The 15,825-nt window shown below is 40.0% G+C and overlaps 3 protein-coding genes across 3 annotated transcripts; 1 reads left to right on the top strand and 2 right to left on the bottom strand.

The window, feature by feature from the left end:
• Positions 1-2,002: 2,002 nt before the first annotated feature.
• LOC101299379 (E3 ubiquitin-protein ligase SIS3-like) lies at positions 2,003-5,171 on the bottom strand. Its single transcript, XM_004298888.1, has 10 exons — positions 4,910-5,171; positions 4,782-4,820; positions 4,604-4,670; positions 4,434-4,507; positions 3,960-4,098; positions 3,783-3,875; positions 3,621-3,686; positions 3,419-3,535; positions 2,821-2,934; positions 2,003-2,612 (listed from the first exon to the last, which is right to left on the bottom strand). Exons 1-10 carry the CDS (start codon positions 4,936-4,938, stop codon positions 2,208-2,210), a joined length of 1,143 nt encoding a protein of 380 aa, XP_004298936.1. The 5' UTR covers positions 4,939-5,171; the 3' UTR covers positions 2,003-2,207.
• Positions 5,172-6,086: 915 nt separating this feature from the next.
• Positions 6,087-8,408, bottom strand: LOC101293792. The gene is made up of 6 exons (XM_004300848.1): positions 8,377-8,408; positions 7,612-7,737; positions 7,113-7,358; positions 6,681-6,762; positions 6,307-6,521; positions 6,087-6,207 (listed from the first exon to the last, which is right to left on the bottom strand). The coding sequence occupies exons 1-6, from the start codon at positions 8,406-8,408 to the stop codon at positions 6,087-6,089; spliced, it is 822 nt and encodes a 273-aa protein (XP_004300896.1).
• A 1,349-nt stretch (positions 8,409-9,757) lies between these two features.
• On the top strand, positions 9,758-11,781 carry LOC101293495 (probable polygalacturonase non-catalytic subunit JP650-like). The gene has a single exon (XM_004300847.1). The coding sequence runs from the start codon at positions 9,758-9,760 to the stop codon at positions 11,660-11,662; it is 1,905 nt and encodes a 634-aa protein (XP_004300895.1). The 3' UTR covers positions 11,663-11,781.
• Positions 11,782-15,825: the final 4,044 nt, after the last annotated feature.

The following is a 15,825-nucleotide window of genomic DNA, read 5'->3' as shown; positions in this document are numbered from 1 at the left end:
ATGATCAATCGGCTTAGGCGCTCTATAACTAATGAGGCCTACATATACTCCCATGATTAGTCAAGGTCTTTGCTCTAAAGAGAGATCCGTTGTTTTGTCTAAAGCAAGATGACAAATATGTGTTAAGAGATGGAGTTCCCATCTAAGTACAATAAGACGCATCAATGTACTCAACACAATACGAAAGACTTGACATCTCATTCGCTATGAAAAGTTGTAAAGCTAAGTGTAGCTATGCGCCCACGCAACGCCAATGTAATGGCAGTAACTCCTTTTTCAATACTTAATGGTATGAAAGGTTGAGGCTTATTCTATCCCTACATAAGAAAGACACATCAAAAGCGAAATCAGAATCTGCCAAGTTTTGTAGGTCAACTTCCACAGGACCTATAAGAAATCTCACTCACTGGAAAATGGTGAAATTGGTACCATTGGAAAGGTCTATGTGTCTACTTTCCATAGACACCAACCATTTGATCATACCTATCATATTGAGTGAGTTATGGCCGTTTTCGTAAAGTAGGACGAATCTGTCTGAGAATCTGATTTTGGCAAAACAGTCAACTTCGACGGGACTTTGTGAACAGCTCCTGATGAACTAGAATGTGTGTAATATACGGTTGGAAAGCTAAATGAGTCTAGTTTCCAAAACCTTTTACGGTTCGTTCATATGTATTTCCTAGAGGAAGTTACGACTGTTCTAGTAATTGAAGGTCATGCTGCGCGGAAACCTGATTTCCTGCACGAACTTATGTTTTGAGTTCACAAGCGACCTTCTCCTCAAGATCTAAGTGTAAAAGATCATTTGAGGACAATACGGCATGATTTAGTTAATCATTGTCTAATGCCACATTTGAAGACATGTTAAAGAGCATTGACATGCTAAGTTTTTGAAACTTCCGTGATTAGTAAGAATCAGGAATAGCCCTATGATTGATGTAAAGATCAGGGGGAGGTGCGAACTTCAGGGGGAGTCTAGCACATACATACATGTCACTATCAAATGTGAAGGGTGCGTTGTACTCTTTTTCTCCTACGATCAAGGTTCAGTTTTTCTCCCACAGGGTTTTTATGACTTGACGAGGTTTTTGACGAGGCAACAGATCAGCACCATCGGCATATCAGCGCGCGGCACAAGGGGGAGTGTTCTAGGATATTCTTTATGTGTGTCTTGGCCTTATGCCAATAGGATATTTAGTTAGACTAGATCTATGTATTCATATCCTTACCATATTGGTATTGTGTAATTCCCTATATAAAGGGCTCCTATCAATGAATAAGATGATGATTCTCTTGCTATCTCTTTGTCTCTACACTTTATCCTTCATCATTTTTGAATTATCCGAAAAATTAAGGTAATAGAAAATTCTCAAAGAAATAAAAATAAGTTATTATGGCCATAACTGTAAAACACCGTTAGAATTTTAAGAAGAAAAAAAAAGACTATGTGGTTTGTTTTGTGGAGCAGTTATCTAAGAAATAAGATAATCAGATTCATTCCACTTAAAATAGAACAATTCAAATTAAACTTCAACCCACATACCGGGTAAAAAGCTAATAAAATATAAACCGTCTACTCTCAAATCTTCGAGTTAAGAGAGCCCTTATTGATACGGCATAGACACATCTGCTGTTACATTTGTTGTCACAAAAAATGGGATGGATCATGGAATAGAAAATTCTAAATGGCAAAACAAATTATTCAAAAGCACACAAGTAGAAAATGAGAAAATGTATCAGGAAATTAGTTTATCTTGACGGAAGAGATAAACGTTTACTCAGAACAGTGTAAACGTCAATCCTCGTAACACCACTAATCTGGCAATTCTCTGAAGTGAAAATGAAACGTTTCCGATTGATGTGAGGTGCTTCACTGAAGCTTAATCATGGTTAATTAGTTATCATTCTGGGGGAAACCAAGCTGGCTTTAATGGTTGGATTATCAAAAGGTCAAGGCTCCATCGTTTTCTAGTTCTCTCATTCACTCAATTGAAGGTTTAGATGGAAATAGAAAACTTCTGGAAAGAGCCAACAGAGAAAAGGATCATTGAAGTATCTTACCATGAGTATCTAATCAGCATTTTGTTAACCACGAATCCGTAAATCATTACAAAGATAACCGTGGTGATGGCCTGGTACAGAGTAATAACACCAATAAGCCTTCTTTGGCACGAGGGTTAGAAACCGCAGTTAAGTTTTGAGACTGTCTATCGTTGCTGTTGTGGAGAGGAGGCGGACTCAACAACTATAACATGTCCAACAGAAGGGACCTGCCGTTGGCTCAATGGATCCCGGCTAGACGAGGCAACATCCCCATTCTCGGCAGTTGCCAAAGCAGTGTCTGTGTCATTGCTTGCAGTTTCTGAATGGACTGGCTGGAGCACACCTTGCAATCTCAGCAGATAGCTCTGACTGGATGGTTGGGCTCTAACATACCGGTTGGCAGTCAACGTGACAGATGACCGTTCAGACTCGGCACGGAGATTGGATATAGCACTGAGGTCGAGATTGGGAAAGACTGAGCAACGGCACCGAGGGCATTTCACATTCAATCGAAGCCACTCATCGATGCATTCTACATGGAAGTTGTGAGCGCACGGTAGGCCCCGAACCTGCACCATCATTTCCGTTAAGAATCTTTATGGGCAAGGATTTGTGAGAGTGGGTGCAGTGGTCTGCAAAGTCGTGATACAGCAATGCACTTGGTTCTCAGAAGGAGTCCATCCATGCAATTCATATCTTAATAGTAAACATACAAGATTTTGGTTCAAAACTTGAGACAACTAATGGTTTCAAAAGATAGATGATTTTAAGATTTACCTCATTGCCTTCATAGAACTCTTCTAAGCAGATTGGACATTCACTGCAATCCGTTGGAACGGCCTTCAACCTGAACTTTGGAAGCTCCTGAATGAGTGCTTCCACTGCTTCTCTCTGTAATCACCAGATATTACAGTGAGTTATCATACACACCATAAGATTTAAAGAAGAAGAAACCATTTTTTTTTCCTCCTCTCTATTGCCCACCAGTAAAGCACAATAATAATACACTCTCGAAAGCAAAAAGAATCTCAAAACAGACCTCTAACATCTGACAGAAGCTTGATACAGATTATCCAGTTTCCAACAGACTACATGCATAGGCAGACAAGCAAGCTTGTAACAAACACCCTTTAAAATTCCCAAACCTATATTTTGTAGGCACTACTTTCTTGAACATTAGTTTTGCTATACATAGATAGCTTAACTACACTAATACCAAATTCCAAAAAAAAAAAAGTATAACATATATTAGCTTATAGTATATGGTTTTACACTCAAAAGGAGTAAAGGACATAATCATTAGACTCAAAACTGAAAAATGTTTCAAATCATGGACAATAAGCAGCTTCCTTATCAATAGAACAGGGAGATCAACCTGTGCCGTTGTCAAGTAAAGTCCAGGTTGGTATGCAGCTTCTTGACCCATTCCTCTTGCCTCTTGACCCGCAGCTTCAAATGCCCAATCTGGCACCCGGATCATATCAACTAAAATCTTTAACAGTACGAGAAACCAATGACATCAGTATGACACAGGGTAAAAACGATTAGGCAATACAAACAAATGTTTGAGGATTTACCCCAAATTCTGATATAGGAATCCCTTGTTGAGCACGCAATAAGTGTGCCTGTCTTCGTGTCAACCACTGGAAAGAGGAGCGATAAGGGACATTGAAAACAAAAAGTACCATAACAAACTCCTGGTATATTCTAAAAAAACAGGTATGAATAGCACCACTAACCTTCCCAAGTGACATGCACGAAATGCAAAGCAGTGCACAGTAACTAAAAAGCAACCAAATAAGGAAACCCCATTTCTGTCCAGCTTCAGGCAACTGCAAGCGAATAAATGCATCAGCACCATTATATAGCTTATTTGCATATCATCAATCTGCCGAGAACAAAGAATATCAACTTACGCAATCCTTCGAGCTTCTAAACCACAGAGTCCCAATTACCGTCCAAGCCCAAAGAAATGGATAGAGTAGCAGAGAAAGAATTGAAATGACCACTACTCTTCCACAGAAACGAGCATATCTTTGCTGCCACCCAAAATCCCTACAAACATAACAATTTGAAGGGACTCAGCTACCCAAAATTGCCACCCAGATTAAGTAAAAGAGAAAAAAAAATCAGGGCAATATTATGCAGAATCGGAGGTGAGTCGCATAGGAATTTCTTGGACTATCAAGGCCTCTTTTTCTTTAATTCTAAAACGCCAATATCAAAACCACAGCTAAATCTAGGATACATCGAGAACTCAACATGCAACTACTTCACTTACGATGTACACAAACAAAACGCAGTTAGAGGCTAATCAAAAGCTTTTGTTGCTTCTATATATGAAAATTAAGCAAGTGCAAAGATATACATTCACTAAGAAATGAACTTACAATCCCATTCCAGCTGCCAGTCCATTATCAACAAACATCAACAAGCGAAAAACAAACACTGTAGTGTAATCAACCTGAAGATTAAACAAAGAAAAACAATAAGAACCACAGCCGAAAATCGAAGCAAATATTATACCAAAACAACTGCACATTAACAATTCAGAACCTACCACGATCCATATATGCAACGGATATGTACAAGTATGGTACCGCTTCCAATTAATCGCCACAATTACTCTATCAAAAATCCAATTAAGGAAAAACCACAACAAACAGATAATCCAAAAACGAAAAAAGAATTGCAGAGATTGAAACGGAAACCCTAACTTTCACAGTGAAAAAGGATACACACTGGTGGCGAGCATCGACAAGAAGAATCCATCGTACCTGCAAAGCAAAAAGAAATCACAATCCGAAATCAAAATCAACTGCCGCAGTTTAACCTAGCCGGAGCAGAGAAGAAAGGTAGTACTGACCACTTGAAATCGACGCCTCGGATGGCCATGGAGGTCGAGCTATACACGAATCGCTGCGAGTGAGTTACAAGATCGGACGATACTCATTTGAAGGAGGGAAATGCTCGAATCGGACTCCGATCTTTCGCGGCCGGAGAGAACAAGGCTCGCCGGAAAAGAGAGAGAGTGAGGCGGTGAACCACTTCTGAGTCGCCGAGTCGGAGTCACGCTCTCCGTGTGTGTATGACTCTGAGATGGACTTGATCTTTTGGAAGTTTTGGAAACACAAATGCTGACTGTATTTTTCTTATTTTACTTTTGCCCATAACGCCACGCCGTCACGGCGTTATGAGTCATCCACTTCACTATTTCAATATTTTTATTTTTATTTTTTTTAGTTATTTCATATAACCAAACTTTAGAGATTTGTTAGTTTAATGCTCCAAAACTATACAAAGCTACAAGTGACTTTCTTTGATTCACAGGATTTTCGGTTTTAGGAAATGAAATGAAATTTGTTTAAGTAAAATTGATACAGATAGACAAATCGAGTAATCATAGACGATTTTTAACAACTTCATCGTGACTGACATAAAGGTTTTATAATTGATTGGAATTTGATCATGATGTGTCCAATTAAGGCAAACGTCGGTTCCTTTCCAAATAAAAGGTCATTGTCAGTCAAATTAAAACAAGTTATTATAGAGTACAATAACAGATAAGCCCCTAACTAATGCAAATATCTTTAGAAAAAGAGAGACTATAACGGATGAATGAATTTGAGTGTTAAAAAAATGGATTAGGCGGTTAACGTACAACAACTTTAAATAATACCGCAAGTAAAATTATCCACACCGATGACGGAACGCTCATAAAACTACGCATCTCACAAACGAGATAACTCGTACTGATAAAGGAAGATGAGTAAAACCGTAAACAAATGTTATCTGAAAAAACAAATAAATCATTAATCATGGAAACTGAATGAGGAGTCAGCAATTCTCATGAGAATTGGTAGCTTTTGTTTGGTAGATAACATTAGTATTTTTCATGCCTCTTTTCCTCATTCATGAGAATAGAAATAAACCATTGAAACAGAATGAGCAAAAGCATTATGATTCATGAGAACTGATGATGATTATAAACAAGTGTGAACATGACTTCACTAGACTTCACATAGTATGAGACAGAATGATGTTTAGGTACAATTTGGTGGATTTAAACACTTATATACAGCTGATGCAGGTTGCTTGTAAGTAGGTACACTATTGGTATCGACAAATCTGACTTCTCCTGGTGCAAAAGAAAGTTCTCTGTGCCTGAAATATATAAATAAGTTTCTTCTTTATCCCAAATAAAAAACACATGTATCTTGCTGAGAATACTGGGAATTTTAGGTAAAAAGTGTGTCCAATTACCTTCGCAAGTCAAGTCCAACTATGCCAGCTTGTAGGATTGTTAAGTTGTCCGAATCTGGTGAGACAATTATCACCGTGTCTGCAGAGTATTGAGTCTCGAGTATGGACATGAGTTGTGTCACCCGAACAAACACATCGGAGACGCTCTCATTTGGGGTTCCATCGTCAATAGGAGGAGGCTTGATTCTTGGAGAAATAGTATCTGATGCATATACCTGAGTAGGAACACAGATGTTAATGACGATGTCATTGAGCAGTAGTAGTATTCCACTTGGTTGAGTCACAGGAGAATTGTAGATTAAAAGTCTATAAAAAAAAAAATTTAGAAGGAAATTCAAGATTTATTCTGAAAAGTTAGCAGATGGAAATATTACTTCTGAAACAGCTTCTAGTTTCTTTCCTTCATAAGCTCCTAAGCCACGGGCATCTAGAAAGCTATACTCCGGAACAATGTTACTGCAACAGAACAGAATAAGAAAATGGGATGATTGCAGCAAGTGCACATACATGGAGTCATGGACAGTTATCATATAAAGTTGTACTTGAAGTCTTGAACAACAGGTTTCTATCATAGCAATGTGATTCCAAATTGGCCTCTAAAATCATCATTAATTCCAATTTAAACAATTTAGTCTTCGATTGCTAACTAAGAGAGCAGGATACATAATAGTATCATGTTTCATAATAGCAAATCGTATAAAATGATGTTCCGGATTTGAAACAAACCGAAATTCAAAGCAAGGTTCTAAATGAGGAAGCATTGAGTACTCATTGTGTCAAAACCAATCGAATATTAACTTGCATACCTTCGAGTGACCCCGTTAACTGATGCAATGATCTCTGCAGCCTGGTAAGCTCTCTGAGTGATAGAAGGCCAAATCCAACAGCTGGTGTCACAAGCCCCCATTTCCTTCAAGTCGAAAGCTGCCCTCACCGCCTGCTTCTTCCCTTTCTCAGACAACCCGCTGTCAACAGAAGTTTTCGCAACCGGATTCGTATTAATCACTCCCCAGCTCTCATATTCAGACTCCCCAGCCCTCACCAGAAAATACCTTCCCACAAACAGTGTCAAACACCAACCAACAACATTTAGCAACACCTCCACAACTAATGCACAACACTTTAAAATTCAAACCCACTAAACCATGACTCAATCAAATCACATATATCACTAAAATGTAAAAACTTTCAATTTAAGCATCTAGCAACATAAACCCCAATTTCCATTTCATTGAATTTCTGAGCAAACAAAGAGCAATTCAAGAAGAAAAGATGGGAAAAGAAGTTCTGGGTTTGGTGAATTACCGGTTGATGAGTCTAACTGGGGGCATCTGGAAGAGGCCACGAGCAGAAGCCGTGTCTTGTAGGGACATGGGGTGGAGTGCAAAAGGGGCTGCAGTGACGGTGAGGGCAGCGAGGAGGTCGCGGCGGCTGATGGGTAGGAATGCATTGTTGGGGTTTTTGGAGGTTGTTGATGGAGTTGGAGGAGGAAGATGAGGAGGAGGGTTTGCAATGGAGGAAGAAGATGTTACTATCATTTTTGGCGGGTGTTCGTCTTAACTAACTTCTGGGTTTGGTTTGCTCTACTCCTTTCACTTCATCTCCCACCAAATCCCAACTGATGGACCGAAACGAATGCCGTTTGATTATATGGCACAACATGTCGTTTTTGAATTTGTAGACCCACTATGGCAACCATGGTTTAAAATGTTAAATACAAGGGGCATTTGATCTAACAGAACATCACTTGCATAACCAAGATTAGCTACAAAATTGGTCTCTGTAAAGACCTGTCCAAACAAAATTCTCTCAAGGCTAGTAGCAAGTGAATATCTTCAATTAGTTTTAGGAGCCTCCAGGGTTGGTTGATCACACCATTTACTGCATCAATGACCAACTTGTAATCACCTTCCACTTCTACTCTTCTAAATTCCCATCTTTGGAAGTGAGCAGACTATCTCCAAATGATAAGGTTTCTTCCACTTGAACTGAGGTTCTTCTTAAGAGTCTAAGACTATCTCCAAAGTGTTTTAATTGGGTTTGTCTATCATACCATATGGTATGACATACCTATTGCAAATATGTCTAATTGGATGACACATGAGGGCTTTTGAAAGGGTAAATAGTTATTACATGGTCATTTAGTTGTTTCTTCAATCAATGATAGTCATACATTTTATAATGTATGAGACATATTATACCATATGGAATACTATAATTTTCCGTTTTAATTTAGCTGAAAAATCAATAATGAAATTAAATTCTCCATAATATATACGACGATAAAGTTAGTCACAGAAAAAAACAAATAAGACTTTGTCAATAGTCAACAATTTCAAATCCACTTCAACTTGCACTTTCTTAAAACACAATATAATTTTTCACCCTATAGGATAACTTATTCAAAAACTAGTTATAATATGTGTCAAAATTGAGTAGTAAAATTTGGTACATCTTCCTTTCAAACATAGCCTCCTTCCCAAAGTTCAAGTAAGAAAAAAATATTGGCATCCTACCTAAAAACCATTTAACGCTTGTTGGTTAGTGATCTACATCTTTGTCCACCAGTGACTGCCTTGATAGCAGGGACTACTAACTCTGCAACTGCAATGCACGCTGCTGCACCAAATTAGTGGGCTACTTAAGCCAAAAATGAAGCATCAAAAGTTTGGATTTTTCTAATTCGAAGCTGGTCTGGGTTTTAACAACTCCATGAACCTTGTCTAAGTCGCAAACATTATCTTCGGAGTCGTCACATATATTTATACACATTGCTCACCCTTTCGATATCAGTGTCCCTTTAGAATATGCTCATCTATAAAATCTGACTCCTGTTTTCCATAACTGATCTGACTCATCTCAGAAGCACAAACTGACTTGATTCACTGGAAAGCAACGACTCCTTGCTTAATTTATGCCCTTGATTCCCTAACCCTAAATCAACTCAGGCCACCATTTTCTCCAGGGTTTTACAAGATCAAAACCAAACCATTATCACTTACTACAGTATGCAATGCGGCAAACAATGAACTAATCTAATGACTGCAGTATGCAATGCGGCAATACTAATCTGATGACTTTCAGCTCTAGAGTTTCAATACTTTGCAGCACTTAGAATCACCCTCTAAACTACTTACTACCTTCATTTCTTATGTAATCTCGACATAACTCAAAACTCCGAAGCATTATAGAACACACTCGATGACTAGTACGCTTGCTTTGATTGTGTCCAACAAAAAAAAGCTAATGAGTGCTGCTTCATTACTAGCTTCTTTATGCAGATAGCTAGCTAGACAGTTACACTACAAGACCCGGCATATTTGCTTTTTATAAAAGCAACTTGTGGGCAAAGAAAGCAACTCAGCATTCTGAAAAAGCTCTATGCTATTTAGAAACCAAAGCTAATACCTCAGTTCTCATTTGCCTCTGTTTCTGCTTCCAGCTGAACAAGATGAGCATCATCTTCTTGTTCTTTCTCATCCTATCACTCTCACCTTCTGCTTCACTGGGCAGCAATACCAACAATGAAGCTACGACCAAGCAACTCAACCCATTTACACACAGAGCCTCACTGATCCGCTACTGGGACACCCACGTCTCCAACCATCTCCCAATCCCCACCTTCCTCTTCTCCAAATCCTCAACCCTAAACCCAGTCGACTCAGCGATTCTCACCAAACTCGCCGCCCAGAACTCACTACCTTCCCACTTCACCTCCTTCTGTTCCCTCGCCAACCTCTACTGCTCCTTCGACGCATCTTCACAAAGTGACCAACTCCTTACGTCACGATCCAAAGGCTCAAACTTCGCCGGCTACGCCAACAAGAACTTCGCCACCTACGGAACCTCCCAGCTCGGCGGCGCCGACTCCTTCAAAAACTACTCCGGCGACCTGAACTCCCCCCACGACTCCTTCACCAAGTACAGCAAAACCTCCCGCTCCCACAGCGAACACTTCACCAGCTACGCCCACGACGCCAATGTCGCCAACGACACCTTCACCAACTACGCCGCCGGCGCCGTCGCCGGATCCGGCGACTTCAACTCCTACCACGACCATGTCAACGTCCCCAATCTCCGATTCGCGTCCTACGACTCCGGCTCCAGCAACCACAAGCTCTCCTTCACCGCCTACAGCGACGACACCAACGCCGGCGCCGAGACGTTCATCAGCTACGGCAAGAACGGCAATGCCAACCCCAACGAGTTCAACAGCTACGCCGGAAACGCCAACATCGTCGGGTCGGGTTTCACGGGCTACGGAGAGTCCGGGAAAGCCGCGAACGACTCGTTTAAAGGGTACGGTCTCAACGGTAACAACCCGCACAGTAACTTCAAGAGCTACGGAGCCGGCGGGAAATCCGGGATCGATAGCTTCTCGAGTTACCGTAACGGCGCGAACGTCGGCGACGATTCGTTCCTGTCTTACGCGAAGAATGCCAACTCCGGGAAAGTGACCTTCTCGAATTACGGCAAGTCGTTTAATCTCGGAAATGATTCTTTTAAAGAGTACGGAGCCGGGTCGACGGGTCGGACATCTGTTGGGTTCAAGTCTTACAGCTTGGGCCGCTCGTTCAAAGAGTACGCCAAAAACGGCGTCACTTTTGCCCAGTATAACAACTTCACCACCGTGGCAGCTGATTCTGAAGAGAAGAGTGGGAGTAGTGGCAGTTCTGTGAATAGATGGGTTGAGCCGGGTAAGTTCTTTAGAGAATCTATGTTGAAGCAGGGGAATGTAATGGTGATGCCCGACATTAAGGACAAAATGCCGGAAAGGTCGTTTCTGCCCCGGACCATTTTGTCAAAATTGCCCTTTTCAACGTCGAGGATGTCGGAGCTAAAGGAGTTATTTCACGTTGGTGACAACTCCGCTACGGAACGGGTGATAACAAATACACTCACGGAGTGCGAGAGGGCCCCGAGCCCAGGCGAGACGAAGTACTGCGTGGGCTCGGTCGAGGACATGATAGACTTCTCCGTGTCAGTCCTAGGCCACAATGTGGTGGTCAGGACTACGGAGAATGTGCGCGGGTCCAAGAAAAATGTGATGATCGGAAAGGTCATCGGGATCAACGGGGGACGAGTGACAGAATCTGTTTCGTGTCACCAGAGTTTGTACCCGTACTTGCTGTATTACTGCCACTCTGTACCAAAGGTTAGGGTTTACGAGGCCGACATTGTTGACGTGGAGAGCCGAAACAAGATCAATCACGCTGTTGCAATTTGTCATCTTGACACGTCAGCCTGGAGCCCCGGACATGGCGCATTCGTGGCACTGGGTTCCAGCCCCGGAAATACTGAAGTATGCCACTGGATTTTTGAAAACGACATGACGTGGACAGTAGCCGATAACTGACCGTAATGCAGTAGCCTAGCTTGGTTTCGTCTTACATATTTACAGAGCCTAATTGATTTGTTGTTGTCTGAAGCCTTTCGATTTACAATGTGATTGTTTTCATGGGATTTGCCCTCTTTTGCTTTCAAATGATTTTTCAGTGCACGAGTTCTTTTCCTTACAATATATGTGTGTGTAAAGCACTTTAACTATATATGTGCTTATCCATGAAGCACTTTTGACTGTTTCTACAAACCCTTTTGGGTTCTGGAAGCAATGCTAAAAGCCACAGGCACTAGGCAATCCATCAAAAACATATGCAATCTTTGCAAATATTATGTCTGACCTTCCTTTGATATTATTACGAATCAAACAGTAGTTAGATGCTGAAAAAGGCAAAAGAATAAGGGCGGGACTCAATTATCACAGAAGGGATTTTACTTGTGCAAAAGAAAGCATAAAGAATTCGATGCCGCTAGCCGCGGAGGTTTTTGATCCCAAAGTAAATTTCTGCGGTGTCAAATGGAAGTCCACTGTCACTTCGTGCTCTGCTACCGATGGAAGTGATCATGATACAATCAAAGTATATTGGTGCGAGCTATAGCTAGTAGTTGGCGTGGTGTGGGGGGAAAGTGGAAACTGTGTTTGTTTGTGCACTCTAGGTAGTAGTGTAGTAAAAAAGGGATCCAAATCGATCGAAAGCATGCACCAATTTTTTGCAGCTTTGAGTGCAAATTGTAGAGTGCAGTGCACCCAAAGCCAAAGAAGTAATAAGACTGCACTCGATTACTTGCATGCCAACACATATTCATTAATGAGTGTCGAAGTGTGCTGCTAGTGCCTCTCAGGATGATCACTTTATGGCATGGTAATGGTATAAATACATATAGGCATAAGCTACTGCATAAGGATATAGCGCATAATGTTTCAGGACCATTATCATGTACGCACTACGCATGCAGATACAGATCGGTAGAAGCTACGTAGCTTCTCCTCTTCAATCTTCTCTCTCGCTCTTTCTTGCATAGAAGGGATCATATATAGTGCATACTGCATTGTAATATATGTAGTGTGTATCATGAGTTGATCATTCCGATCGATCTGCATTGAACTCACGCAGTACTCAGGTCTCGCTAGCTTATCGGATTTCTTTCGAAATTATTCGAGGAAAACTCTTAGGACTTCATTTTTTTCTTTTGTTCCCATTTTACGTATGATCACAAAACCACGAAGATCATCAAATATGCTCAGAAATTTATCTATCGTAATTTAACCTTTATGAAAAATTATCATTTTGGTCATATATGCAAGTTAAACGATTCAACAAGCTAGTAGCAAAATAATGGGTGCACACATTGTTTGTTCGTGGGGATGGAGACAGCACACTGGTCACTCTTTATTTTGCTGGCTAATGTTTGTTGGAGTTGTTATCCTTCTGACATTCGTACTAAGAAATCAAGTTAAGGGTTCTCTAAGCTTTAAATGGTAGTTAGATTCAATCACTTGCTAGCTATTTATGCTTGCTGCACGCTAGAGAAATACTCTTTTACGGCATGCCAGCACGCTGTCAAGGCATTCTACTCCAAGTTTTTTACGGTCCACTTTTTTAGCATTCACGGCATACTTATATGACTGATTTGATATTATAGAATTGATTGGGATAATTTTACAGTGTCCGTCTGTATCTACTTCTGGTTTGCGCTGTATAATGAGTTGTATCTTTTACAACGTGAGCTTTTACGGCTTATTTTTGTGCGTCATAAATAAACCTAAAAGCCTATTTACGGTGTGCGTCGTGAGCCGTAAAAGCCCATTTTTGTGTAGGTGTAATAACCATCCAAACATTGGTACGAATACAGGCTACGTCTTTTATCCTAATGTTAGCTCTCCTAATCGATTTAGGATTAACTTACCAATATGTGCTTACCAAAATTTTTAATCTTAGTCAGTTTAGGCTTACCTATTTCGATCGATCCTCATCGATTTAGGGACTATATATATAACCTCCATTGTGCATACTAGCTAGATTCTCATTAGTTACTTGATATTAGTCCATCGATCATCAGCAATATAACCTCCATTGTGCGAAGGAGCTAGTACTATATAGCTAATTAAGGACTAAGGTTAGTAGTATCGGACGCATGAGTTATTAATGTTCTGGGCAAAGAATCTCTGGTATATCAATGAAGCAAGACATGGAAGGTCAGAAGATACGATCCAGGAATGTGCTATCTGTATGGATGAACTTTCTAGTTTTGATAATGATGAGCCTATTGCTCGCTTGACCTCCTGCCCACACATATTTCATGCGAACTGTGTAGAAAAATGGAGGTTGATCGGTAGCAATGGTAACTTGTGCCCCGTTTGCCGAGTCCCAATGCATGTTGTGGAGGTCGCTCCTGCTCCTGCTCCTGCGCCACCAATAAGACTCATAGGAAACCGGCACACACAACTGACACAACACGAAGCCCGCATGTTCCTACCTTCCGCCGGCGAGCTAAGAAGATCTTTAAGCACCAAAATATATTCGTACAGAAGAAGATTGATGTTATGGCTCGCCGACGAGAACATATCTACATCCTCGTTGGTTGGGATGTTGGCTGTGATATTGCTTTCCGTAGGTCTACTCTTGTTTTGCGTTTTGACTGGGATCATGTGCTGCTTAATTTCGTCATCATTAATGGTCTTCGATTCAATATGCACGGTACCTGTTATTTTGCTCATCATCTTCGCCGTCGGAAGCATCTTCTTAGTTATAGCAACTCCAACTAAGGGGTCAAACTTTTTTTGTCAAATTTGAATTTGACATTTGACATGGTAATGTTAGAGCATCTTTAACAATGCTAACTATTTTTGAGTTAAAAATTTTAGTTAAACTAGCTAAAATGTCATATTGGCTAGCAACTTTAGAAATATATACGGTTGCATCAATAATTTTTATTTTAGCTAGCATTACATCACCATTATTTTTCAAATAAAGATTAAATAGTTTAAATATATTTAAATATCACGTAAAATATCTTTTTCAAAAAATGTATTAAATTATAGTTAGCCTCATTTGAGTCATCTCACTTTCTATATTTAGCTAGCAAGATAACTAAAAGTCATAATAGCTAAACTTTTGATAGTCTGCTGGAGCTCCGAAAATATCAAAAAAAAACTAAACATGTTATCCAAAATAGCTAAAAGCTAAAATAGAGAGTCTGCTAAAGTTGTTCTTAAATTTGTAAAATCCAATGAAAATGTCAAATAATAACAATGTTTTATCTGTGTTTAAAGTTTTATTTCTTACAATAACTTGCTGGATAGAGCACACGACCACTCTTTATTTTGCTGGTCTGCTAATGTTTGTTGGAATAGTTGTCCTAGAACATAGTTAGATGCACTTACATTGCTTGCATTGCTTGCTTCATTAATTACTACCAAACCCGGCCTTGTCTTATTTACTCTCGTAAATCTATGTTTTTGATCATATCGTACTTAGCTTTCTTGCTAACATATTCCACCAGATAGCTAGAAGTGAATGGAGGAAACAATTTACAGAATTGATCGAGATGATAATATAATTAATCATGAGAAGAATGATTTACAGAACTGATTAAGGATAGGAAACTGGAGTACTAATACAATAATTTGTAGTCTAAGCCAGCTTTGACAGGCTTGCCACGCTTAATTAGTACTACTCTCCATGGTCCGGGAGACCAAAATTTTACTCGGATGGACATTTTGACGTTGAATTTCTTCTTTCATTTTCAGAGTCGATCGACCATCCTATATACATAATCGATTCAAGACTTGTTATTGCCTTTTATAAGAATTCACTGCACAATTCATATATGTTTTTTTTTTTTGGTTTTGGGTTTGAGGAAGAAACAAACTCCACAACCAAAACACCTCTACAAACACCACCACCGCTATATACCAGCTTTCGAACCCCGCCCGCTTGTGAGAAATTAAGGCGGACGCCTTAACCACAAAGCTGACGGGAAAACCAGTGCACAATTCATATATGTTGAAATGGTTTGAATTGCATCGAATATGCATGCCTACCTACCCTTTATCGATATGTAAAACAATTGCGGATATCATCATCAAATTGATAATTACACATGGTACGTGCTTCAGCAATTAGCTAGAACAGTTGACATGTTAGATTTTTCTCCACAAACAACTATTCAGAATTG

This window comes from Fragaria vesca, linkage group LG5 (genome assembly GCF_000184155.1).
Source record: "Fragaria vesca subsp. vesca linkage group LG5, FraVesHawaii_1.0, whole genome shotgun sequence".
In the NCBI taxonomy this organism is placed as follows: domain Eukaryota; kingdom Viridiplantae; phylum Streptophyta; class Magnoliopsida; order Rosales; family Rosaceae; genus Fragaria; species Fragaria vesca.
This window is presented reverse-complemented; position numbering and strand designations above follow the sequence as displayed.

Coding starts and splice junctions, on each gene's coding strand:
- LOC101299379 (XM_004298888.1), bottom strand. CDS start 4,938: ATGGCCATCCGAGGCGTCGATTTCAAGTG. Junction 4,821..4,909: donor CGAGGCGTCGATTTCAAGTG/GTCAGTACTACC, acceptor TTTGCTTTGCAG/GTACGATGGATTCTTCTTGT. Junction 3,876..3,959: donor TTAGAAGCTCGAAGGATTGC/GTAAGTTGATAT, acceptor ATTCGCTTGCAG/TTGCCTGAAGCTGGACAGAA.
- LOC101293792 (XM_004300848.1), bottom strand. CDS start 8,408: ATGTGTCATCCAATTAGACATATTTGCAATAG. Junction 6,763..7,112: donor GTTAACGGGGTCACTCGAAG/GTATGCAAGTTA, acceptor GTTCTGTTGCAG/TAACATTGTTCCGGAGTATA. Junction 6,522..6,680: donor AACTAGAAGCTGTTTCAGAA/GTAATATTTCCA, acceptor GTTCCTACTCAG/GTATATGCATCAGATACTAT.
- LOC101293495 (XM_004300847.1), top strand. CDS start 9,758: ATGAGCATCATCTTCTTGTTCTTTCTCATCCTATCACTCTCACCTTCT.